We start from the raw sequence: 24,905 nt of genomic DNA, 5'->3' as shown, positions 1-24,905 counted from the left end.
AAAGAACTGCGCAGTCCTCGCCTAGTGTACATGGCACTCCCTTGAATTCAAGGTTGTTGAAGCTACTGTATTGCTCCATATCTGCAATCTTCCTAGATAGCTCGTCTATTTCCGCCCTCAGTGCTTTGTTTGACTGCACTAGGCCATCTACTGAGTCGCGCACTGAATCATATAGCTCACTGATGTAACGTACGCTCTCAGCAAGGGCAGAAAGATTGCCAAGTCCCTGATCTTCCAACTTTTTCCATATCTTAGACGCAAGATCTTCAAGAAGATCAAGTTTAGCGTGAAGCAGTGACTCGTGCTCGACTTTCTTAGCAAGCTCGGTGTTAGTGAGAATGTTGTGCAAGAAAAACCAAAAAGCAACATTTATGAGCAGCAGCCATAACGATTGATTGATATGTGGGGTTTAACGTCCCAAAACCACCATATGATTATGAGAGACGCCGTAGTGGAGGGCTCCGGAAATTTCGACCACCTGGGGTTCTTTAACGTGGACCCAAATCTGAGCACACGGGCCTACAACATTTCCGCCTACATCGGAAATGCAGCCGCCGCAGCCGGGATTCGAACCCGCGACCTGCGGGTCAGTAGCCGAGTACCTTAGCCACTAGACCACCGCGGCGGGCTAGCAGCGGTAGGGAGTACGCAACATAAACAAAAATAATAGTACGAAAACCAACTTGTACGGAAAGAAAACGAATATTAGAAGGCGTCCACTTCCTACTGCCGCTGCTGAAAAAGTGGTCTGGATGCGTTTGTGGCTTCTCTATAGACAAGAGCACGCCTATCTCGCACCCAGGCACTTTCGGTCATATACCCTCGCTCCCAGACACGCCACGATTTGCTTGGAACTGCCAAGCCGCGTCTCGCTAGAATGGCAAGCAGTGGTTCTGCGAATTTAAAAAGCGAAAACGCGCCTGTTCCCGCTGCGCCCGCTTATAAAATACCATCTGGGTACCACTGCGCTGTCATCTGGTGCGATGAAAGCCAGCGCAAGAGGAAATTATTGCTCATCATTGTCTGTGAAGTGCACAGCGCATAGCGGGAATCATACCGGTGCGGTGTTTTGCGATTGCACAGATTTCTGTCCACAACGAAAAACGCTGAATTTCGCCGCCTTATAAGATATAATCGCAATCAACAGGAAAATCTAGGAGCCCAGTGAAGTGTACAAGTAAGTATATTTATTGCGTTCAATCAAGCGCTGTTCCACTTTACAGCAGCTATTTGCAAGCGATTTGCGTGCAGTATGCTTGTAGTATGCGGCACAAAACTATCGCCGTACTCTTTAGCAGGCCGCATGCCAATAATAGGATATACGTAATACGACTCATGCGTGGATGCACGTACCACGCATGTTTAGTACAACTGTAACAGCCTATCATCGTGATGGAAAGAGACGTGAACGGCGCGAAAATTATGGTTTTCGACTCGGTCGAACTGCGACATGCCTTCACTGTCCCTAGGCGAATCAACATGTGCTTTCGGCCTACGTCACTGTAGCATTTTAAAATCTTGTCCTGGCAGGCACCTTTGCACCACGTGTGTGTTCCGAGTGCCCGGAAGGACTGGAAATTGATATACATGCGGTGCATGAGCGTAAGTTGGAGCCAGACTCTAGCGCTACGTTGGCGCCGGCTTACAGCGAAAATTCTGCCTTGTCACAGCCAAAGCACGCCGCAGTTAACGCTTTCCGCTGTTCGCGTTTCTTTCAGTCGGCGAATACGTACCTGATGAAGTTGCTTCCACAGTCTGCACTGCACGTGCTGCAGACATTCCGGACTGTCGAGGAAGGTCTCCTCGACGTTTCACACGAAATAAGCACAAAATTTCAGCAAAGGAACAGCGCAAGACATGCTTACAGCCGGACTCGATTTGTAAAGTTTCGCATATGATTTGCAGAGCGTCTGCTCGCGTAGCAGTTGAGGGGGTTACTTCGCCGCACTTGAAACAGATGGCGCCACGCGCTTTTCAGTATAGCATCAAGCACTGAGCTCGCTGTGTTCTGGTGTATATAACCTGCGATGAGGCCAGCGCAGGAGGGACAAGTGCCCGAGAGTTCCATGTGCGAATGACACGACGCTAAAGGTCGTACAGAACGACGATACCAAGTCGATGTCGATTCTCCAGAAGCCACGTAGCGCAGACGCAGTCAGGCAAAAGTGGAAGTGCCAGGGGTGGCTCGCGTAGAATTGACCTAGGTGCGCACAGGGAATGCTGCTCGGCTGGAATACCTGGACAGCACCAGTCTGTAGCGGAAAGAAAGAGATTCTTAGAAGGCACCCACTTTCTACGGCCACTGCTCAAAAAGCGCGAACGATTACTCAGAAAGAGTGAGCGATTAAGCCGCCCTGCAGGAGCTACCAAACCGGTTCTCGCTGACCAAACGACTGATCATAATTTAACCTCCCGGAGTTAAAATTCATGCGGCCTGTATCAAGTGAATACATAAAACATGTACGATAAATTCAAAGATACACCACTGCGCTGGAAATGAAGCAAGGTGATAACGTAACAACGCGAGTTGTTTTAAACAGGCGACAGCCAGTATTACAGTTAGCGCGAAACAAGTTGCTGCACGAGCACTGCAGCCGGCGCGCAAGAGAGCTTGCCTGAGGACTCAATGCGCAGCTGTAGCGAATTGGTTATCAGTGTCTACGATGCCGCGTCAATTGAGTTGCTCGTGGTTACAGTCCTCGAATGGGCTCCCCTTATCTCTAGCCTCCAACAATGCAGCTTTCTTCGCTAAGTGCTATGTATACATTCAGGTCCTCAATGGGGTGCCTCGCCGAATGCTATGTGGCGACTTATTTTAATCAGGTAGGAAAACTTTGTGTGGCCTAGAACAGGAAGTGACAGCACTCCGCCACGCGCGTTCTTCCCTTTTATAAGCAGCAAAAGGTGGAGGTGACAACTATTACCACACGTGCTTCGGCAACCCTTTCTGCGAGTATTTCCCGCTGGGCGGTAAATTCAGTGCACGGCATCTGTTGCTGCAGGGTTACCCACTAGTTTCGATCGAGCTCGAATATACGTTTGAACGCTAATAAATATAATAATTATTGGTGTTTTACGTCCTGAACCACAATAAATGTTTGCACTTCGAAGTTTTTTAACTTGCACATAAATCGAAGCACCCAGGCCCTAAGCGTTTCGCCTCCATCGAAATGCCAACACTGCGATCAGGATTCATTGTCATCAAAGGGAAATATTTAGTGCAAAACTGATGGTTAACATAACTATAAAGATACATTTAACAACGCCTGCGATAACTCATTCAATGGACTGTGCGATCTAGTGAAGCCGGGGCGACATGACCGCAGCGCTCTAGCAGACTTTCATCTCTGTTACACACAGTGGCATCGTAGCTTTAGCGGCTGTTATATTAACAGAAAAATTAAGATTGCGAAAAAAATGGCCCAACGATGAGTCGACTAAAACAAGCTTTGTGCTGTTATAAAATAACATTTGTTTTTGTTGTCTCTGTTTAACCATTTGTATTTTTCTCTTATGCAGTCAAGTACCACTCACCCAAATAAGCCCATTACTCAGTTATAAGAATCATTTCGGAATAAATAATCACACTTCAACTAGTACGTCCACACCTAAATGCATTTCAATATCAATAGTCTGAGCTCATTGAGAAAAAGCATGTGTTCATAATAACAGAAGCTCACACAGGCCGTGTGCACAGTGCAATACACACGGCCTGAAAAGCATCCAACCCAAAGCGTTCCCAGTAATTTTGGACATCTAGACATGGCTGCATCTTTCGAAAGCAGAAACGGCACCCTGCCATAAATAAATGAGAAATAGGTGAGAAAAATCATATCTCTCGAGAAAAGCTAGTTATTGAAAACGACTCCAGGTTATATGTAAACCCACTGGTACAATTTGGTAAAATTGTAGTATCACAATACAAAGCGTGTGTCTTCCCAGGACAATTGAACACCGCTTTTAGACACACATGGGATGCTATCGCTAAATATTAAACGCGGTTTGAAGCTATTTGTAGGGCTGCATTGTTACTTTGCCAGACTGTTCAAGCAAGTGTCAGCTGTATAAAACCGAAAGTCGTATTTTTATAACTAGCTTGCTTCGTCAGATATAATTTTTATGCCTATTTTACATTCAGTTATGGCGGGCCACAGCAGTGGCTAATGAGATATAGTGCCCCGTGCACATGTCCCCAAACCCTGGTCATGCCCTAGGCAATGTATATAGACAGATAATGTAGGAAACACTGTTGCTATAAGAGCCAACGTTACTTCTAGTAACTTTGATAAGAGCTACGTTGGTTTCGAGAACGAAGCTATACACTGATATAGCTGTTAGTGATAAAGTAGACCAGCTCCGAAAGTCTGCGATTGTTAAATTTCCGCGCCGCTCATTCAACCGTGTGTCAATCAGGGTCTACAGGCTCCTCACATCAGTAGTTAAAGCGCTGTTGAAGTTCTTGCCTTCGAGTATCATCTTGGTGAGATCTTTACTAGTAGTAACTTTGAGCTCATGAGTGAACGTATTTATAGTTCTGGACAATCTGCTTTAATATAGTCAAGAGAAGGAGCAAATGAACTCATAAGATTTATAGGAATAGTGGTGGATGTAGCTAAACGCGCTTAATAAATTATTGTCTTTTTTTCTGCTAGATTTGCGTTAACTTCATTCTTCAATAAAGGACGCTATAACTTGTGCACCGATAAGTAATCTCCTTTCCGCTCTTTTCTTTCACTCCTGACCCCCTCCAACAATGCTACACTAGAATAGGACTCTCTTCTCTCTTCAAACTGCTACCATTCCAGGTTGGCGAGCCTCCTCTCTATCCCATTATTTCCCATTCGTTGGCATCGTCATAATATATGTCAATTTGCAAAACAGTATGCACGCCGATCCACGACTTATCAGCGGGCCTCCACGCTGTCATTGGCATTGGCGAGATCTTTTAAATGAATATTACCTAATGACCTTTTTTAAATCTTTCACATCATGTTAAGACTGTTTGTTGGCATAATCGCCGTCGGCCATGTATAGCACTAGCGCCGATCTGTGGGTTTCGCTTTTTCAAGCTCTGGTGGTAAGCAGAAGTAACAACAGGTGAGAGTGGTTTTCCTGCTTGTATATCAAGACAGAATACCGCAATTGAAAAAAAAAATGTCAGCAAAAAAAGAAAAAAATATAAAGTGGCACTTACTCACAAACATGTTTCTCGGAAAAACAGGTGCATCACTTTGTACTCCAACCAACACCCACGTATTGAATTGTTTATTTTCAACATAATACATGTCGAGGGATGGCACGGTTAAAAGCAGAAATAACTGCCTGACAATGGCCCTACCACCCAAGCACTGTCCAACACGGTTGTGACTATCGTTATAAAATTAAACACTAGAAAGCGGGAGCTCTGCACTGAAATAAAGAAAAAGAAACGTGACATTTCGCTATTTGCAAGGGATGGCAACATACATACAGAAATAATACAATTGAGTTTTTTTTTCTTTTTCTTTTTTTCTTTTTTAAATAATGTAACAGGTCATAAGCCACATGATGTTAGAGGACGATCTCATATTACGAAGGCACGCAAGACAACAAGTATGAGTTAACACATGCTTAAAAAGGGATGTTGATAAAACTTGCCCCGCCACGGTGGTCTAGTGGCTAAGGTACTCGGCTGCCGACCCGCAGGTTGCGGGATCAAATCTTGGCTGCGCCGGCTGCATTTCCGATGGAGGCGGGAATGCTGTAGGCCCGTGTGCTTAGATTTCGGTGCACGTTAAATAACCCCAGGTGGCCGAAATTTCCGGAGCCCTCCACTACGGCGTCTCTCATATTCATATGGTGGTTTTGGGACGTTAAACCCCACATATCAATCAATCAATCAATCAATCAATCAATCGAATAATTAAATTCTCCAGGAAACATTGCACCTTTTGTTTTCAAGTGCATGAACTGAAACTAAATTTTCTGTGGTTCAGCACAGCAATTTTTTTGTTTGGCCTGTTTTACAGTTGTTCAGTTCATTTCTTACTGTCCTCTCAAGGATGAATCAGGGCAGTTCTACTGCATGTGTTTCAGTTCAAAGTGTAATTCAGAGCTTATGAAACTCAGCACATCGTTTCAATCATCGGGTGGAAGTAATCGGTGCTGCTTTGCTGCTTTATTTAGAAATAATTTTTGGTTTTTGTGTGCGCAAGCTCACTTAGCTAATGGTGTGATGCCCTCATGGGCCGCCTAGAGTCGGCTGATGAGAGTTCCGAGGACTTCCATTTGGTCAAGTGGTCTACCATCACAGTGAGGTAGACAGAGGCCGGTACGGCACTCATAGGAGCTATACGGATACTGTTGGAATTGGTTTGCGGCAGAAGGCAGCCAGAAGCCTGCACAGCAGCAATTGCCTCCACTAGGCAGCATAGAGAGGTTAGTGAGGATGCTTGCTCGTTTCAGTGGAATGTATGCTTTGTCATGCATGCTTTTTATAAGCTGCTTCCAGTTTGGCGACTACAGTGCCCTGTTTATGAGCACAGCTGCAAGTTAAACTTCCAGCCACAGAATTTCCAGCCATCGGCAAACTTAACTTGAATGCTCCGACGCATCTCCTTAACTCGCTTTGACTGATACCATGCAGTGCTGCCAAGTGTTGGGCTCTGCATGTTTGCTGCACCTTATAGTATAAATTAAGAGGGGGTTGATCTGAATAGTAAATTTTTGTTTCATGTCTGCCTGACTGGTGGGTTCATTGCACTCACTGGACAAGTCCATTTTCGCCATGTTTCGCTCATGGCTATGTTGCACGCACCCCCCTTAAAATTCATCGCCATATGCTTGTCTCTGCAATGAACCATTGTGTGTGACAGCTAACACATCACTCGTTTTCGAAATTGCAGTTGCTGCTTGAACGAAGTAGTATATTTGTACAGAGGATCAACTGCTCGCTCAACACACTTCAGATTTATTTATTGTGTAATATTTACAAGCGCTATGAATGAGCGTTTCGTCAGTTTTTCCAATACTTCACTTTTTTTAGCAGCAGCTGCAATTTCCAACTAGAAAGGTGCGCGTGTTGGCACACACAATGGTCCATTGCTGAGATAAGCGTTGGCAACAAATTTCATAGGCTGGCGTAAAATTATCCACGAGCAAAATATGGCGAAAAAGTACCTGTCAAGAGTGTTTTAGACCCGCCAGTTAGGCAGAATTGAACTGGAAATTTACTGGAGAAATCGACCCACCCTTCATTTATTATTTGTTCCAGTAAATAAACTGAGTCCAAGAATTGGCAGTGTTAGCATCAGTCGAAGCAGGTCCCATGTGTTGGAGCAAAACTGATGCTGCACAGCAATCAGCACATTTAACTTGAACGCTCTTACGGTTGTCCTCGGCTTGCGGATGTATAGATGGATATGGCTGTACCCTTTAGATCGGGCGGTGGCTAGTGCCACCAAGCCGTAATACTTAACGAACGAAAAACTAGATTTATTTTTTTCCCTTAAATAGTGAGGTTGAAGATTTGTACTGAGATCAGCGCCACCAAGCGTTCAAAATGATGTGCTTGCTGCAGTTAGGGGTAGATGCAGTGCGCGTCGGTTTCACTAGTAAATTTCTGTTTCTAGACTGCCTGACCGGCGAGCTGAATGCATTCACCTCGCATCCCATCTTCGCCACGTTTCGCTCGTGGCTACGTTTTCGCGTGCACCCATGACATTTGTTTTCTTATTCTTTGCTTGATAAAGAACCATTGCGTGCGACAGCTTACACACTTTTCGTGTTTGAATTGGCAGCTGCTGCTCAAAAGTAATCACACGTATAAAAAGCAGAACAAACGCGCGCTCAATGCATTTGTAAAGCTGCACAATAAATCTGCCATGCAGTAGCGTCGTTCATGTTCTGATTCAGTAATTTTCAGATAGCATGAATCGAACTGTTCTCCCAATTTAGAGCGTTCCTTTTTGCTCAGTTTGCGCTGCACGGAAGATGTGGTCTTGGGGCACAACATCTGAGTGGGTAAAAATACCTGGGCTTTAGCGCGCCTACTACGATTTGAATTCAAGATATGATGGCAGTTTAAGCAGTTGTGTGATAAGTACGCACAAAAATCACTTTCTTTTGTTGTGTTCACGCGCCTTTGTTGCTGAAAACACGCAGAAACATTGCACTCCAACATCTTTCATGCAGCATGAACCGAACAGAAAGGCACACTCTAAATTGCGACAACAGTTCAATCGACGCTGTCTGAAAGTTATTTAATCAGAACACGAACAACGGCACATTTGAGATTTAATTTGTGCACCTTTGACAAACGCCATGAACATGCGTTTGCTCGACTATTTATACATGTGATTCCTTGCTGCGAATGCGAAGTCATAAGGTGGGTAAGCAGCCACGCGCAATGGTTCATTGTCGAAATAAGCATACAACAAGGAACGCCATGGGCGCGCGCGATAACGTAGCCACGAGCAAAACTTGGCTAAAATGGGATGCGAAGTGAGTTTGAAGTAAGTGCATTTCAGTCTACCCACTGGTCGGGCAGACGGGAAACAGAAATTTATTAGGGAAACTGACGTGCGCTACATCAGCAAGCATATCATGTTGAATGCTTGGTGGCGCTGATCTCAGTTCAAGTGAGCCGAGGCCACGCATTGGAGCGTTCAAGTTAAAGCTGCTGACAGCTGTACATGCCTGATGAAGGAAATGCTGAAAGGCATTGCTAGTTTGCTTTTGTCATTATTGCACACAGAAATAATTTGGTATTGTTGAAACTTACACGGCATTTACCTGTTGCTTGTTTTTTATTGTCTGTAGAGGTCAGCGGAAGGAAAACCTCAACTGTGATTCATGATTGTACTGACATTCCAGCCACTGCTGTTTCATGGTGTGTGAGCCTTCCCTTAGTCACGGTTTGTTCGAAAGATAGTCCTATTTTTAAAAATGAGTTTCTCAGTTGGTCAGGCTGTATGAGAACTACATAAGATTCTATGCAAATGTATATTTACTGCTAATGCTTCTTTAGTGTGCTTATAATGAACTGCCGTAGTTCAGCGCTAGGCATTTCTTAATGAACAGGAATGAATTTGTCTTTTTTTAGAGCTGTGCAAATGGGAAAATTTTGTGTGCAAAACGAATTCTAACATTGAAAAGTGAGTGTTAATCAAATATTTTTCAACATTTCTTGAATATTTTTTAATACTTCGAAGTGAAGTTACAGAGTAAAAGTTGCAAAAGATTCCTAAGCACATTATTTTGAAAAAGGAATATGGCATTGTTTTTTTTTTGGCTGGGTTGGTGAAGATCTGGAAAGAAGGTGCTCCCTTGTTTTATAAATGATGAGGCATTGCAGGCCAAATTGTATTTATTTATCATATTTGGTGCAACCAATGTGGTGTCGACAGCAGTTTACACGTAAAAGGTTCCTCCCCCCCTCCACATGAACTTCTGTGGAAGTCCTTCTGGTTTGGTGGACAAGGGCGTGCTCCTTTCGAATTTGGAGTTGCTGATCTGCCCGGCAGATGTCTGTGTTTAAAAGCACCTTAATTTTCAGATAGTGAGAAGGTTCGTACAATTTTTTTCGGACCTTTTGGTCTGACACAATAAATAAAGCTTCCACCCCTGCCATGCAGGTTAGAACCAGTGCTTTCGTGATTCAATCTGATTAGGCTCGTAGCGTAGCCCACGAAGCGGTGAAGCATATTTAAAAAAAATGAAGGAGTGACTGTAACGGCAAATTGAACCTCCATGTTAGAATCAGCATTTTCTCGAATCAATGCAATAGCTATTATAGCCTAAAAGTCAGCTTTACCGCTAAGTGCGGGCGTAAAAGATTAAGCTATTAAAAAAGTATGAAGGGGCCGCAGTCAATTCGGCATTGATTGTTGTCTTCGGGAAGTTCTAAGAGTAAAACTTTCAGTGGCAAATATTCGACAGTCAAGTGCTATTCGTAAAATATTTTAAAGTTCAAATATTTGCTCACAGTTAATTTTTTTTCTAAAAGTAAGAGCGCAAATCTGCAACAAACATCTTTAACTTCATTTATCAAATTGGGCAATGTTGTAATGAATGGTTCGTCTTTTCCGTGCTTTGCAGTGCTACCTGAATCCTTGTGGAAAAGGAAGCAATGCAGGTCAACTCAAAGATCAAGCTGATACGGGAAAAGAAGACAAAATAAACAGGAAAGTCATTTTCAGTCCTTCACTACTGTGCAAGCCTGCTGTTTTTGCCCATGGACACGTAAAAGCGCATGTTTTCATCCACAATGTATTTATTTACGTGAAGAGAAGGAATGCACAAGGACCCGTCATGCAAAAACACACCAGCCCGGTTCTTATCAAACCACACGAGTCGGGGTTCTCCCCAAACACACCAGTGAGAGACTTGCCAAAACACACCAGTCCATATCACACCAGAAAACGGCCGTATACACCAGACCGGCTGTATACGCCGGAAACCGGGTCTGAATTCCCGCTCTGGTGTGGGCGAGAAAAAAAAAATACCAGACACAGCCTGATAGATTTTTCGACTGGGTGCGCTAACACGAAGCCACTCCCGCACTCGATCATCCGGTGGCACCCCTGTCCTTGCCACCCAAGCCTATCTTTTGATTATATTTTTGTCTCTTCGCTTCATTTTTTTACTTCAATGTCCTCTGCCGTGATTCGCAAGGCCCTGCTATGACCTTGCCCGGGACATTTGATACTGGTTTGAACATAGCGTCTTTAGAAGCGGCAGATGTAGTTGAGTACGATTGCCGGTGGGAACAGGAAGGAATAGGCGAAGCAGAAACTAGTTTCTAGAAAGTCTCGTGGAGGCCAGCCTCAGGGCAATCGCCGACGGCCGGCCGGGTGACGGGACTTTCTCGACAAGGGCGTGTGCCACTGCCAGCGACGAGAGATTACCAGCGTGCGAGTACTACGGCTAGCGGCGACGTAGCGAGCCTTTAACTGCGGCTGGGAAAGCGGGCCTAGCGGCGCAAGGAGGGTGTGCGTTCGTGCGTGCAGGGAGAGAGAATGCGAGGGCACAGGTACTGCTTAGGCGGTTTCGCCGCCGCGTTTGAAAAGGGAAACCAGCGTTGCTCCAGAAGTGACGGAAGAAGGCGGAGCGGGAGAGGACCGGACACCCAACGGGCAGGCTCACTTTCGGAGAGGAATGGAAAAAAAAACCGAGAGTGTGACCGAAAGAGACGCCTGTGCGTGCGTGCAGATTCTCCTTGCCCTTTCTTCCGTCAGCGCGGCCAGCGGCGTGGTACAGCCAGCAGCCCGCGCAGTCCAGGAACGAACCATCGTCGCGAGCAGAAGCAGGATTAGGCGCTTTCTCCTGAAGGGCCTGTGAGCGAGGGCCACGACCGCCAAAAGCCGCGGAAGACCGACTGACTGCCGTACCCGGATTTTCCAGCATCGACCGTCATTGCCGCCGTCAATCGTTTTACGCGGTTGTTATACCATACATACAACGATGAAGAACCACGGTGTCTGCTCGGCGCTGGCCTGCGCGCCTCTGGCCCTACTCCTGGCGACGGTGATAACCCAGGCGTTCCCACAGGGTGGACCGGCCGAGTCTTGCGATTCGATGCTGCCCCGGCACGTCTACACGGCGCCCAAGCCAGCGCACGAATCTCCCTATACGTTCGTGGCGTCATCCAACCGCTTTTCCTACCAGAACGTCGACGGCATCCAAGGTGAGAGCCGTCGTGTCGATGATTACTGGCCACGCACGACGCCCTGAAAGGCTCGTTGATTTTATCCCTTGGCAATTTTCTTGTTGAGCGGACCGCACGTTCCCTATGTGGGGTGCAGCGTAGCAGTGCTCTACAGACCACGGTAGTTGTCTGAATAATTTCTTTGTTTTAGGACGCATTCTGTTTTTTAATCAGGTTTTATAGTGAAGTGAACTCAATAGAACCACAACATAGGAGCCGCTTTGTTATGAGATAAATATTCACATATGGAATGTCGAGAGTGCAGGACTAAATGTATTTGCATTTTGGAAAGTGACAAACGTGACCCGTGAAAATTGGGCAACACTTACTGGGAGTCTGACCACGAAGGTTGCCTTTGTCTCCGTTTTGCGTAGGACCACCATTGGACCAATACTGGCCAAACAATTGGCCAATATCGGACCAATACCACCTTCAAGGCTCGCATGAGCTGTATTCATATTTTATATTACTTGTCACCAACGCTGGGTTTAGTACTGATGTCTTCGGAATGATGTTTCCTGTGCTCTCGTTTCATTCAGATGCACTTGTTTTCTGCTTCCTTTCTGTGCTCCTTCATCAAATGATAGATAAAAATGTGGATGCTAAGAGACTAGCTCAGCCTTCCTCGTCATGTTCATCGTTCTCCATTCACTAGATGTGGCGCAAAAAAATACACAAGCAGAACAAGTTACTCTCAATGGCCCTGTCCCGTCGTTTTTGTGTCCTCACTTCATCAACGCCACCGCTCTTAGCTTTACGTCAATACGTCTTGGAAGAAATTGCCAACTCTAGAGCATTTTTTTTTTACCTGCGTAGAATGTTGCGCTTTTTTTGTCAAATCACGATACTACGCGATATTTTCGTGCTATATCATGTGCCGCTTGGCACATTATTTTTGTGAGACATGCAACTCTTCTTCCAGTTAGAGTGTTGCCGAAATTGTTTCGCTCTGCATAAAAGGCTTTATCACGCCTACAGGGACCATCCCGAAAGGGGACTTCCTGCAAACACGGACACAGAAGAAAAGAACGGGCCACCACAAAGTCCGTCTCATTTTCCTCTTGTGTGTCCGCGTTAGCAGGTCCGCGCTTATTCGGCCTGAATACTATCATTTATATGCAACTATGAGTTCCGGAAATTTTAACCACAAGAGATTCTTTAACGTGCACCCAAATCTAAGCGCACGGCCTACAGTGTTCTCGCTTCCATCAAAAATGGAGCCGCCACAGCTGGAATTTGATCCCGCGATGAAAATGCTGTAGGCCCGTGTTCTCAGATGTGGGTGCACGTTAAAGAAACCCACGTGGTCGAAATATCCGGAGCCCTCCAATACGGCGTTTTTCATAATTATATGGTGGTTTTGGGACGGTAAACCTAACATATAGATCATCATTTACATGGCCTTCCTGCTTGAGACTTCAAACGTTCGTGTGACGTATTCTAATACATTTTACATTTACAAATTTTAAAACCTACTCATGAAGTCTTGCAAACACAGCAAGATGGTCAGGCGTGGCGTACGTGCGTTACTGTCGGGAGCCGTGACGCCCGTACCATGAGATGCCGTTAAAACAGCACAGCAAATTCGCATAGTCACAGAGTCGTTCAAAGCCGAAACGAAAAAAGATTCCCGGTAATTAATTTTGCCGTCCCTGATTTATTATTCAGCTCTCTATAAGGTACTAGCATCACAGTAAATCATTATACATTTGAAAAAAAAAAGTTTTATGGAAAGTGGTAATCATACATTGCGAAAGATAGCCTTGTGCGGCGACGAAAATGTGTTTTCAAGGTATGCCTCGCCATTATTGGCCCATGTGAACAGGATTTGTCGCGATACTATTCTGAACGTGCTGTGATTACAGTTCCTTCTATCGAGCCCTTAAAGTGCAAGTGATGACGACTGCCTATGAAAAGAAAGAAAAAAGTGCGGAAGGCTACCATTCTGTATTATTTCTCCCATGACCAATGATGGCAACGCGCGCGTGCCCATAGGGCTTTTGTAATGCTCTAAAACATGGTTGCAACTGCACGCACCGTTTCGCTGTGAACAATGGGGTGAGCGTGTCTCCGGAAGTTTTCCGCTGACGAATGGCGTTCAAAACATAATAACGCGTTTTTTTTTCTTCTCCCTTGTGTTACGTGTAACCCGGAAACATTTTTTTATCTTTGTGAGCCTGGTGGTTAGTGCGTAAGAGGTTACGCATTCATTAAGTATTTTATTGCTTTCCGTGCGTGGGCGAAATACAGCAAGTCGTGAGAAGATTATCTGCTGTCGCTTATGCGTAATGACCTTTCTCTCCTACCATGTATGAAAGGTCAGTCGAATGAAATATATATACGTGTAACCCAGCATATAAATGACCATGCGAAAACGTCACTGGATGCGGCTAAAGTAGCATGAAAAGTATCGCATGAACGAACATATTTCTTACTACAATCAGCGGGGGCAAGACGCTCTCCTCTGAAAAATATGTGATGCCAATTTATTCTGGCAATAAGTATTGCTTCCTGAAACTGTTACGTAGCTCACTTATTTACAGTGAATATTTAGTATAGGGAGCTTGTATGAACGGCTAGGACGTTATGCAGTCTGGGTAGCCAACCATTTTTTTGCCAGAGGTGGCCGGCGAGTGCAGAAGCGCAGTCGTGTTTGAGAGCATTGGCGTAGCTTGCAAGCGTGATCGAGTGCGAGCGAGACGCAAATGTAACTCCAAGAAGTGTCGTGCACGATGTCTGCCTCACCGGAAGACTACACTGCAGCGCTGTGCCAGAAAGACCTCTGGCGGTACGAAGAGACGAGAATGAGCTCCGAGTGGACCCATTCATCGGGTGACTGTGTAAGTGACGTGGACTTGTGGCCGCGCGTCGGCAGCTTCGATATTCTTGAATTTCTCGTTCCGAGGACGAGTTTGATTACCCGAGAGCTATACATAATTGACACTGCTCACTCGTAACCAGCGATGAAATTAGCAGGTATACGGTGCAGCGCTACTATTGCTATATTCGACACAACGCACGCTCGCTTCCCACTCAGGGCAACCGGGTTCATACGAAAGTAAAATGCGAGAACACTAACGTATTTATAATTTGGTGCAAATGAAGGAGATTCAAGAGCTCAAAATTAATCCATCGTCACCCATCGCGGCATGCCGCACAATCTTACCGTTGTTTCTGCTCGGAAAAGTCCTTACACTATTATTATTATTATTCTTAACAACCAGTTGTAAGTATGCAACATCCCTTGAGGCATTTTCCGTACTCTAAGATTGATAGTGCTGAGTTTCCTTCCGGCTGTGATCAAGTGGAACTGGAATAATTTGCCCGGCATTGTTCCACAAATGGGCTGAGTGGTCGCAATCACCGATCCCTTGCATGACGAGTCGCTTCCACAACATGTCACACGACTGAACAGCGATGTCGGATGAAGCGGAATACCTAACATTGTAAAGCTTCCAATTTTTTTTAAGTTTCCTCGTATCTGCGCTGAAGTTCGACACGTATTCGCATTATCACGTGAATTATGTCACCCGTACATGCCGATGACTTGCGTCAACAGACGCAGCTAAGGCGATGCTGGATATTGTGATTCGTGCACGGATAGCAGCTAACTTGCTCGAGGCGACCGATAACCCAGATGACCCCTGTATGCACTTTGCCACAAGTAGCGACGGATTGCGCATTTCAATAAACCGCTTCTTGAAGTGTAAGTTGGAACGCACGCAAGCACGGTCGCGTTGCAATGATCTACGCACGCATCGGCAGGGGTGATCGACGAAAACTCGTCAGTTCAGAGCCTCTATCCACCCAAGAAGACAAAGAAAGGAGAGAGCATAACTTCACCACGCCGCTAGCCTTGCTAAGCCGACCCGTTTCGAATCCAGCAAGTCGGCCCAACACATGACCATTTGCATCCATACCACGCGAGCAGCGAGACTTGTCGAGACTTCAGAGTGTGGCGCTCGGTAGCTTTTATACGACACACGCTGGTTCGGCGCAGACAGGCGGGCTCACGCATGCAGGAGGTGCCCTCTTGCGGTGGTTTCGTTCCCATAACATATTTCGAAACTAGTATGGTATGACATGACTGCATGGTGAACATAAGTGACAGACCCTAACGTGGAATTCATGGCATGCATGTCATGTAAGTCATGACTACACGCCACGCTCATGGTGCGTTCGCCGTCATTTCACTAGCTTCAAATATAACAAATTTGGTATACGAGACGTGAATTGATGATGAAAGTAAGTGACACGGTGACACGTGCAAACATGATAATCATGACATGTGTGCTATGTAAAACATGACTACATGCTACGCTCATACGTGCTCACGGCCGTTTCGCTAGCTTCACATATGCCAAATTGAGTATTACGTGACGCGAATCAATGACGAACACAAATTCCCGGTAAAATATGATAATCATGGCATGGAAGTCATGTACGGCAAAATTTACGACCGCCTCGTAACGTTGTGCTTATTTTAAACTGACATATCAACCTCACTCATTCGTGCTTCGCATATCCTCGATTCGACGGGTGCGTGAGATGTGCCAATTTTTTCGTTCCTTCGCACGCTCGCTTGTCTTCCTCGCTTGCTTGTACTACAATGTTTGTTTGTTTTTTCCGCATAGAAACACGAGGGTGGTACGCCCTTGTAAGAGATCTGTTTAGACGTACCTTTTCGGGTGCGCAAAGTGCGTTCACGACGTGCTGCGGCCGCCGGAGCACGTATGGGGAAGAAGTGCTCGGTCGCAGCGAGCCCGCAATGCCTTCCCAAACAGGTGCTTGGGCGGGAAAACAAACAAGTCGAAGCGGACAAACAAGTATATCAGTATTTAAAACGCACACGCGCCCGTTTGAGCACGCAGCATGCAAGGGCCGTGACGACGGCGTAAATATATATATAAAGGTGGAAACGTCGGTCTCTCGATTTGCATGCGTTTGTCGCTGCCTCGTCGCGACGCTGTTCCGTTTCGACGCCCTTCTCCTCGTCATAGCAGTCGTCGCTGCCGTGCACTGCACCTGCCGCGCATGACGTCGTGGTGTTCCTCGTGTAAGCGCCTCTGTCCGTCGCGTTTTGTATGTGTGGTACGTGCTCTACGGTGGCCGTGCGTGCTCTATGCGTCTGGAACGAAGCGATCCCTGCGCATGCGTCTGGAACCAGGCGACTTGCGGCGAGCCTCTCGGCCTCGCACTGCTCCCATTCCGTGCAACAACGCTCATCGCATGCCCCGCGCCTCGACGCGTGCGGTTGTCTTGTCTCTGGCCGTGACGGAAAGTCGTGAGTGAGGCCGCGGGCACATATGGACGCGGCTCATTTGCGTGCGCCTCAGTTTCGCTCGACGCGCGAGATGGGACGCCTCGTAGCGTCGTCGGCGCGGAAAAAAAAGTGTGCCGCATGGAAAACGCATTTCGCCGTCGTCTCGACTGGAAGGAAGATGGATCCGCGAGAAACAAGGAGGAAGGCTCGATGAGAAACGGAAAGCTATGCTCTGTAGCCAGCTCAGCTCTGCCAGCGACGGCGAACACTAAAGCATAGCGAAATGATAATTTTGACAGTGCGTTGGACTGTGCAGCCGATCGTGTAGTGGACTATGTGCTTTGTACAGTAATGTTGCAATAATATTTCCGAATACGATTATGTGGCCGAGTACGGGGCTACTAATGTGATAACTAAAACGAGGAATCTAACATATGTGCCAGACTCGAAGCAGGAACTTTTAACTCGAAGAGGTGAAAAATTCTTGAATAAAGTGTCGTCGGATTCGATGTTTCGACAGAACATACTATAGTCTTCATCAAAAGAGCAATTGCTTTCATTTGATGCCATGAAAAATACAAGACCGCTTGTCGAAACGTCGGCTCCTGAGAGACCCTACGTTCAAGAATTTTTCAATTCCCCAAGCTTTTCTATTTTCCCTGAAAGTCTGTCTTAGGCCTATTTGGATACAAGACCCGAGGCGTTCATTTAGACAGCACTGGGTCTTCTGCATACAGTGCGTTGAGCAGGCTGTTAGCACAATAGGTCGTTGTGTGAAGTACAGTGCTCGGCGTTGAGCAGTGGGCTTCCCCGTTAGTTCGCGAACTAAATAAAAACGTATTCTGTACCACAGGCTTCATGCCTGTAGCTGACATGACGAGCAACCCAGATGTGGCGCTGTAAATAAACGCCCTTCTTGTATTCTCTTTTCCGAGTGGTCCTCCCTTGCAAAAATGGTCAATAACGATAAGTTGACTGTCTAAAGGTGATTGTCACTAGAACCTACCAACTATCAAAAAAAGTGTCTACCAACTGTCTTTACGCTCCTTTAGCAACTATTTATCAACGCTCTGGCTGCAATTGGACACCAACCTTGAACAGACTCTTGTTGATAGCATGTCTGGTGACCACGTAGTAACGCCCTATCAGCAATGTTCAGTAGACGCCCTAGTAACAATCTCTCAAAAGAAAGACGGTCATAGCCAGACTGATGACCACGTAGTCATCTGACTGGCTATGACCACGTAGTAACGTCCTATCAACAATGTTCAATAGACGTCGTAGTAACATTCTCGCAATAAAAAGACTGTCTAGTAAACTGTATTTTAGTACAGTCTGTTAGCAGTTGGTTACAACCGTTATATTTAAGCATGCTTGTCCACGCTCTGTAAACGGTTTGTTGGTACATCCATGTGGTTTAGCGTCCCACAACAATTCAGGACGCCGTATGGTGGGCTCTGTATAACGCCGCCCGATTGGCGAGGCTCTAGCATTTATTCTCCACTGAAATGCGACCACCACGTCCAAAGTCGAACCGCCGTGTTTTCGATGGACAGTCAAGCATCGTAAACACGAAATCCTTACGATGGTTAAGAACACTGTCTACCAACCCATGCATTTCGACAACATGCGTATGTGTATATGTGCGAACGACTTTCTAGCAGAATCCAGTGCAATTTGGAAAATGCGTTAGCCGAGAAAACATGAACGGAAGGTTGCGCTAAAGATCTTTCTTTATTCAAAATACCTGACACTAGTTGCCTAAAAATATTCTCGCCCATTAATAGTCACACAATATACCTGCTGAACATGCAAATGAACATGAAATGAAAATATGAGTGCGAATGAAAGTGTATGCACACCATAACAGCAGAATAAACAAGAAAGGGCGATCAATAATTCATGTTCGTAAAAGATTGGATGAGGTAACAAAATTTGTGTGAGACGTATGAGCAGTCAACACGTGTTACCTGTAGCGTGCGACTGGCGTGTCTACTTCGAAGCACGACTCTCGTCACATGCCGGTGTTCTTGTCGGGAGCATTTCTTTGGTATTTGTGATTCACCTTGCGGCTACTCATGTCCGCAAGCGAAATGGTCAGACTGGCACTCGCCGCAACAGCGGCCCAGGTCGCAGGGAGGGCACAACCTTGTGGAGCTCACACGAGGAAACTTCCGTAGCACTCCACTTCCCCACACTCGATGAAATCGGTATCACAAGCCTACAATTACGTAGTATCGCGTTCGATTTATTAAGTCCACAAACGTAAATGAATGTTTTAAAAAGCACTCGAGAAATAAAAAAATGAGCAACTTCGGCACCTGCCCGATGACTTGGCGAAATGGGAAAAATGAGTGAGGTATTCTTGAAGGAAGGAAAATGTCTGCTTCTTGGGCGACACCACCGACACGGCGCAGCTCCTTGAGAAGACGGACAGGTCAGACGAGGTTTTTGGACCCGGCCTTCTTTCCGGTGGAGAGAGGGCTGGGAACATACTGTCAGGTCAGTTTCGGGACAATAGGGCGCGTGTATCCACAGCACGGCCGCTCCACAGAAAATCATTCCAGGTGTTGTGTGAGTGCCTCACCATAGCATCTCGTTCAAAACAAAGAGAGAGAGAAAGAACGAAAAGAATAAAAAAGAAGATTACATGGACAAAAAAAAAACTCCATGTTCGAGGCGCTAAGAAAAGCAGCACGAACACGTGTTGGAACCACATTTTTGAGTTCTGGACCGACCTGGTGTTCACTACTTTCCGGAGGCAAAATCATTTGACATCATTTTAGCTAATACGCATATTACACTTTACTGGCCTGTGTAGCTTATGAGCACGTGCCTCACAGACTTCGTGCCTCAAAGGATGTATGATACGTAGTTTTGCAAATATGTCGGATTTTGCTTATGCCTCCCAGAATGCGTGTTCAGAAAAGCTTCTTATGCTAAAAGCGTACGAGAATACTTTGGTGAGTTTGGGTCCTGGACATATTAAGTAAGAAGCACTTTTTTGCATACTTCAGGCACTTTTAGCATCTATCTGCGTTTCTGTCTACCTATGTAACTAGCCGGCTACGTCTGTGTGCTCTCGTGATGACGTCCTTGACTTGGGGTGAACCAAAATGGGTATGAAAGGTTAAGACGGTTTGAAAAATATGACGCCCTGGTCGTGACAGGAACAATGCCCCAATCCCGTCGCATATATCGTCAAACACTTTCCGCCAAACAGGGGCACATAACTGCGGGTGGGTACACTCTAAACGTGATTGACAGTTTATATGTACCCAGGAATAGTGACAACAGAGATTGGTAAAATAAATGCGAGAGCGTCAAAAAAATCTGACATCGGCAGCGAACCCGATGAATATCAGGGTACGCTGCCAAAAAAAAAGGGGGGGGGGGGGGGTCATTTCTTATGTCACAACGCCAGCAATTCTTCGCTTACGCTACTGCGTTTTTTAAACATCGACGGTGTTCGATGTAGCTCTCGGTTGAATAACTTGCAGCCATGCAGGTCATACGAGGTTGCGTTCTTCCAGTAGCTGATTTGTCACTGATCTCTCTGGGCCACAAAGCCACTCAGTGTACTCCTTAAATTGCACCAGCCCAGTAGAATGGAGGAGAGTGATTTCTACACCTGCCCTGTAATGCCCGCTCCTTTCCTTTATACTGTCTTTCCCATTTACAACTTGCTTTCTCTTAATCCGAGTGTAAGATAGCAAGCGGGACGCTTGCTCTCTTTCTCCCGCGGTTTTACCATTCCAACTAGTTATGTAATTCATTTCGTAATAAGATAGACGGCAACGCGAAGTGATAAATGCCTGAACTCGTTTCCCCCAGACGGAACGTTTCTGCCCGCCTTTGGCGCGACCTCGTGCTGCTGTTCGAGCTCAGGTACGCATGATGGCTCGCAGCCCGTCGACCCCTACGGCCGCCAGGACTCAGCCTCGATGGATTGATTGTCGCGCGACAACGCGTTAATTTCGCTCAACACGCCGGCGCCCATTAGGGGGTCGCCGCGGCATTCGGTGCCCGACGCGCGCGCGTCTCCATAACGAGGGCAGCATGAGCGCGTGTCGACCACGCAGATCGTAATCGAATTGGCGTTCTTGTCTCATTTGCCTCCAGCATTCCGAACGCTGGCAGCGCGCTCCGCCCCACAAAGTAGCACAATCGATTGGGTCTCGTTGTTGTTTCCACCATAGAGTTTCCCACAATACTTACTAGAGGGAACTCTGGCGCTAGTGTCTATGGGAGTTGCAACACACGGCGCTTCAGCGAGCATGGGAATGATGGGTAGTACACACATTTGTCTAATTTTCGTACTTCTGGCCTACTTCTCGCTCCGTGTGTGTTCGTGTGGCTTGGAGCTGTTTTTTCACGAAAACATAAATTAGCAAATGTTCACAGTTTGCGCTTCACAACCTTATTCTTTTAAGCTTACCATTTCGAATCAATTCCCTTAGTTTAAAAGGATTTGTTCTTTCAAAACAAAACCGTAAACAGTAATAAACAAAGCTGAAAGTACAATTCGCCGCCCACAAGTACGAAGACTAGGCAAATCTGTGTACTACCCATCATTTCCATGGTCGCTGAACGATTGCAGCGCCAGAGTGCCCTCTAGTTAATTTTAGGAAACTCGATGGTTTCCACCACCCACTTTCCTCCCTGTCCACGAGGGCACGCTGTACGCTCTCTCTGTGTCGTTTCATTAACTGAGCCAATATTGGCGTTTGTCGCCGGAAAAAAGAAGAAAGAAAGACAGAGTTTTGACGAAAGAAAGAAATTGCCGTCGGCATTATACCCGTGTTGTCGTCCTTCAGATGGACGTGCAGATCCCCCACCCTCCCTCTTTGCCTCCATATTCATATGCATGCTTCAACAAAAGGCTTGCATAAATCTGCTGCCTACTAACGCGTATCCCAAAACCGTGCGCAGAGAATAATGGAAATAAAGAAAAAGGTAGGGATGGTGAGTGGGCTCGCGAAAAAGCACTATATCGAAGAACTAGCGATCGTTTTTTTTTTTTGCAACAAAAATTCGGTCTCGCGGGACATCGATAAAATGGGTGGAACAATGCAAAACGCGTGGACACGAATGTTCCCGCGGGGAACAGTATATCATGCCTTCCTAGGTGCTCCACGAATAGACAGCAGCACCGTCGTGTCCGTGGGCGATGCTTGTGGAAGGGAAAAAAACAAACGCGATTCGCAAAGTAGCAGAAAGAGAAGGTGGAATGCACTGCTGTGCACTCGCGCGTTATCTCTCCCGCAATGCCTTTAGGGTATCGATTACAGTGCTCGGCAGATAGCGATCCGATACGCTACCGATCCATATACACATTCTTGTAAAGGCAGCGGTGCAACCCGAGAAGGCCACAGGCGTGTCGCCGAGGGCTCGATTGCCGAGAGCGCGAAGCAGGGCCACTCAGTGTAGACAGGAAAGGTAAAATCTCTTTCAAGACCTGCCTTCTACAGTAAGCTCGCGGAAGCGGGAGATCTGCAGCAGATTAAAGAAACAAGAAAATGCTTGCGTTTGTGCGCTGCTTGCATGGCATGCATACAGTGCGTCTTTGCGCGTGCCTGTGTTTGCATGCGATTTTGCGCGCCCATGTCTGTGTGTGTGCGCGCGCGCGGGAATGAGCACACGCGCGCGGCTCAAGTTTGCGCAGCGCCGTACACTGCCCTAGCGGAAAGAGGGCAAAGCTCCGGTCGCTTGGACGGGCCGTGCTTGCTGGGTTTGCTCATTGCGCGCGCAGAAAACGTGGATCTTGAGGCGCTTATCTAGCATTTCGCACGCTATGAGCAGCGCTCTCTTCGTCTTTCTGGAAATCAGGCGCGCACTACTGCTCCATTGGGAGCTGCTACAAAAGTTTAAACATGACGAAGACCTGAAAACTGCCCGTCAAGTTCTACCGTTTCCCATCCAAGCAGTGCGAGAAGCAAAGGTGTCAAGAGTGAATTATGGCAGTTAGCCAATACCCCACGGTCTCGTTACTTTGGAAATTTTTTTCGTGCACAGTACTAAAAGCTATTGATTCACAGAAAGAAATGCGATAACCGGACTCATATTAAAGAAAGCGTGTTTGTAAACTGAAACTACAGCAAAGAGAAAACCGCTGTGCATTTCGCGATTGGGCTTTGGCTTTACGAGACAACCATTGATAGTGCGAAAGCGGTTGAAGAGCATGTAGCAAGCAAGCGGTCGAAAGCAATCGAAGAGCATGCCTGACGGTGCGTCCTCGGAATCGGCGTTCCCGATCAGCATCGCAAACCCGCCATTTTATCTATAATGATCGATTTATTTGTACTGTTCGGGGAAATCGCGTGTTCATCTGCAGCAACTGCACGCTGTTAATCGAATTCGGGGTTTCGAGTTAGTGTAAAGTGAATAATCTCTTCAACTATGTGTATGGAGCGACATAAATGAGGTAAAGAGAATGCACGTTCAATTACCTGGGGCCTGCCCGAGTGCAGAGCTCCAGATTTTTTTTTTCAAGAAACAGCGGCAATATGGACTACGAAGAAAAAAAAGTAACAATAAAGTGAAAGTGCCATTGTCCCTAATACTTTCACTTGTCGGCTGCTGCTCTGTTTCCTGATTATGAATTACCAACAAGCTGAATATCTCTTTTTGCTTTAGATCGATATCGATTGCCTAGAGATTTTCAATACTTTTTGAACTTGTTTGGTGAAGAGAAGGACGTAGTCTAGCACACACACAAAAATGCGAACAGAAGTGATATAGCTAATTAAGTTCATTGAAACATCCTACCAACACTTATACATACCAACTTGTACTTTGTGAAGCATGCTATCACACCTTGGAGTGCAGGTAGATAACAACGGTGCTTTTCACGACAAAACAACTGAAATGTGGCCGCTTCGTTGATTATACAGCTTGTGCCTCTATTTTTATAGTGGCTCATTGGGCGGCAGTTCGAAAACAAGGGTGGGCAACTTGTATTATTATTGATTCACTGCAATGGCAGTGAAACGATAGGTGACAGTCTGTACCGTGCAACGTTTTGTCTATTTTCTGCTACTGCTTTCATTTATACATCCGCCTATTTAGCCAATAGCATATATTCAAGGTCCCGCGTATGCGTAGCAAGAAGCACCGCTTGCATGGTGAAACGTGCAAGGCTGGGGCTCGCGTTGCTAACATTAAGAACGGCATGTCTGCTTGTCTCCTCTTTCACGTCGAACCTTCACAGGCAGTTCTTTTCAAGCAGGTGCATGCCTCTTCATGCCTTACGGCCCCATTGAGACACCAGCTTTATGCTGAACAGGAAATGGCAACACCCCATACTAATACTTCAAGCCTCGAAGGTGTACACGCAGTCATGATTTAAAATTTCAACATAATGACAAACGATATGTATTCACCTTTAGGCCGGGTTCCTTGTGTCGACGAAACAGGCACATACTATAGAAGAGAACGTTGAAATCGTCTCAGTTAAACCTAGGCTGCCTTAAACATGCACGCGAGGCAGTCGTTGACGCACGCGGAAACGCTGCATACAACGAGGAGTGAGCACGACGGGCTGCGGAGAGTGTCGCACCGACGGAAAATCAACGCGAAAACAGTTCCGCGTTCTGCTGCAGGGGGCAACGCACCTGCTTTTAAACGTGGCAACCACGCGAAAAAGACCACGCGAGCACCCTCTGCATGAAGATTGCGGCTGACATCGCTTTATGAAACATTGCGTAGTGACGATGGTCAATGTTCGCGCATGTGTTCGCGCCTTTACTAGCGCACAGGTACTATATATCAGCGTCAAATGAAACTCAAACAGCAGCAAGCCTTCACGATGGTATGCAGTGCGCGCCGTCCAGTTATCACAATTGACAGTTGCGCGCATTCTGTTCGGCCGCTTTGCGCGTGCATGCCTGCCCATAGTGATAAGTGGATGGCACACACTATACACCATCACGAAGGCTTACCACTGTTCGGATTTCA

General features: G+C 46.4%; 1 protein-coding gene and 1 long non-coding RNA gene across 2 annotated transcripts in view; one reads left to right on the top strand and one right to left on the bottom strand.

The window, feature by feature from the left end:
- Positions 1 to 1,165: 1,165 nt before the first annotated feature.
- On the bottom strand, positions 1,166 to 24,619 carry LOC119160994 (uncharacterized). Its single transcript, XR_012887543.1, has 3 exons — positions 24,332 to 24,619; positions 18,920 to 19,170; positions 1,166 to 2,252 (listed from the first exon to the last, which is right to left on the bottom strand). It is a non-coding gene; the product is annotated as an uncharacterized LOC119160994 (long non-coding RNA).
- Positions 11,233 to 24,905, top strand: part of LOC119160993 (reelin domain-containing protein 1) — a 92,819-nt gene continuing 79,146 nt past the window's right edge. The window contains exon 1 of the mRNA XM_037413292.2: positions 11,233 to 11,665. Coding sequence (XP_037269189.1) covers positions 11,443 to 11,665 — 223 coding nt within the window. The 5' untranslated portion in view covers positions 11,233 to 11,442. The remainder of the gene's footprint in view (positions 11,666 to 24,905) is intronic.

This window comes from Rhipicephalus microplus, chromosome X (genome assembly GCF_043290135.1).
Source record: "Rhipicephalus microplus isolate Deutch F79 chromosome X, USDA_Rmic, whole genome shotgun sequence".
Lineage (NCBI taxonomy): Eukaryota > Metazoa > Arthropoda > Arachnida > Ixodida > Ixodidae > Rhipicephalus > Rhipicephalus microplus.
Note: the sequence above shows the minus strand (reverse complement) of the source record. Positions and strands in the feature narration are given on the sequence as shown.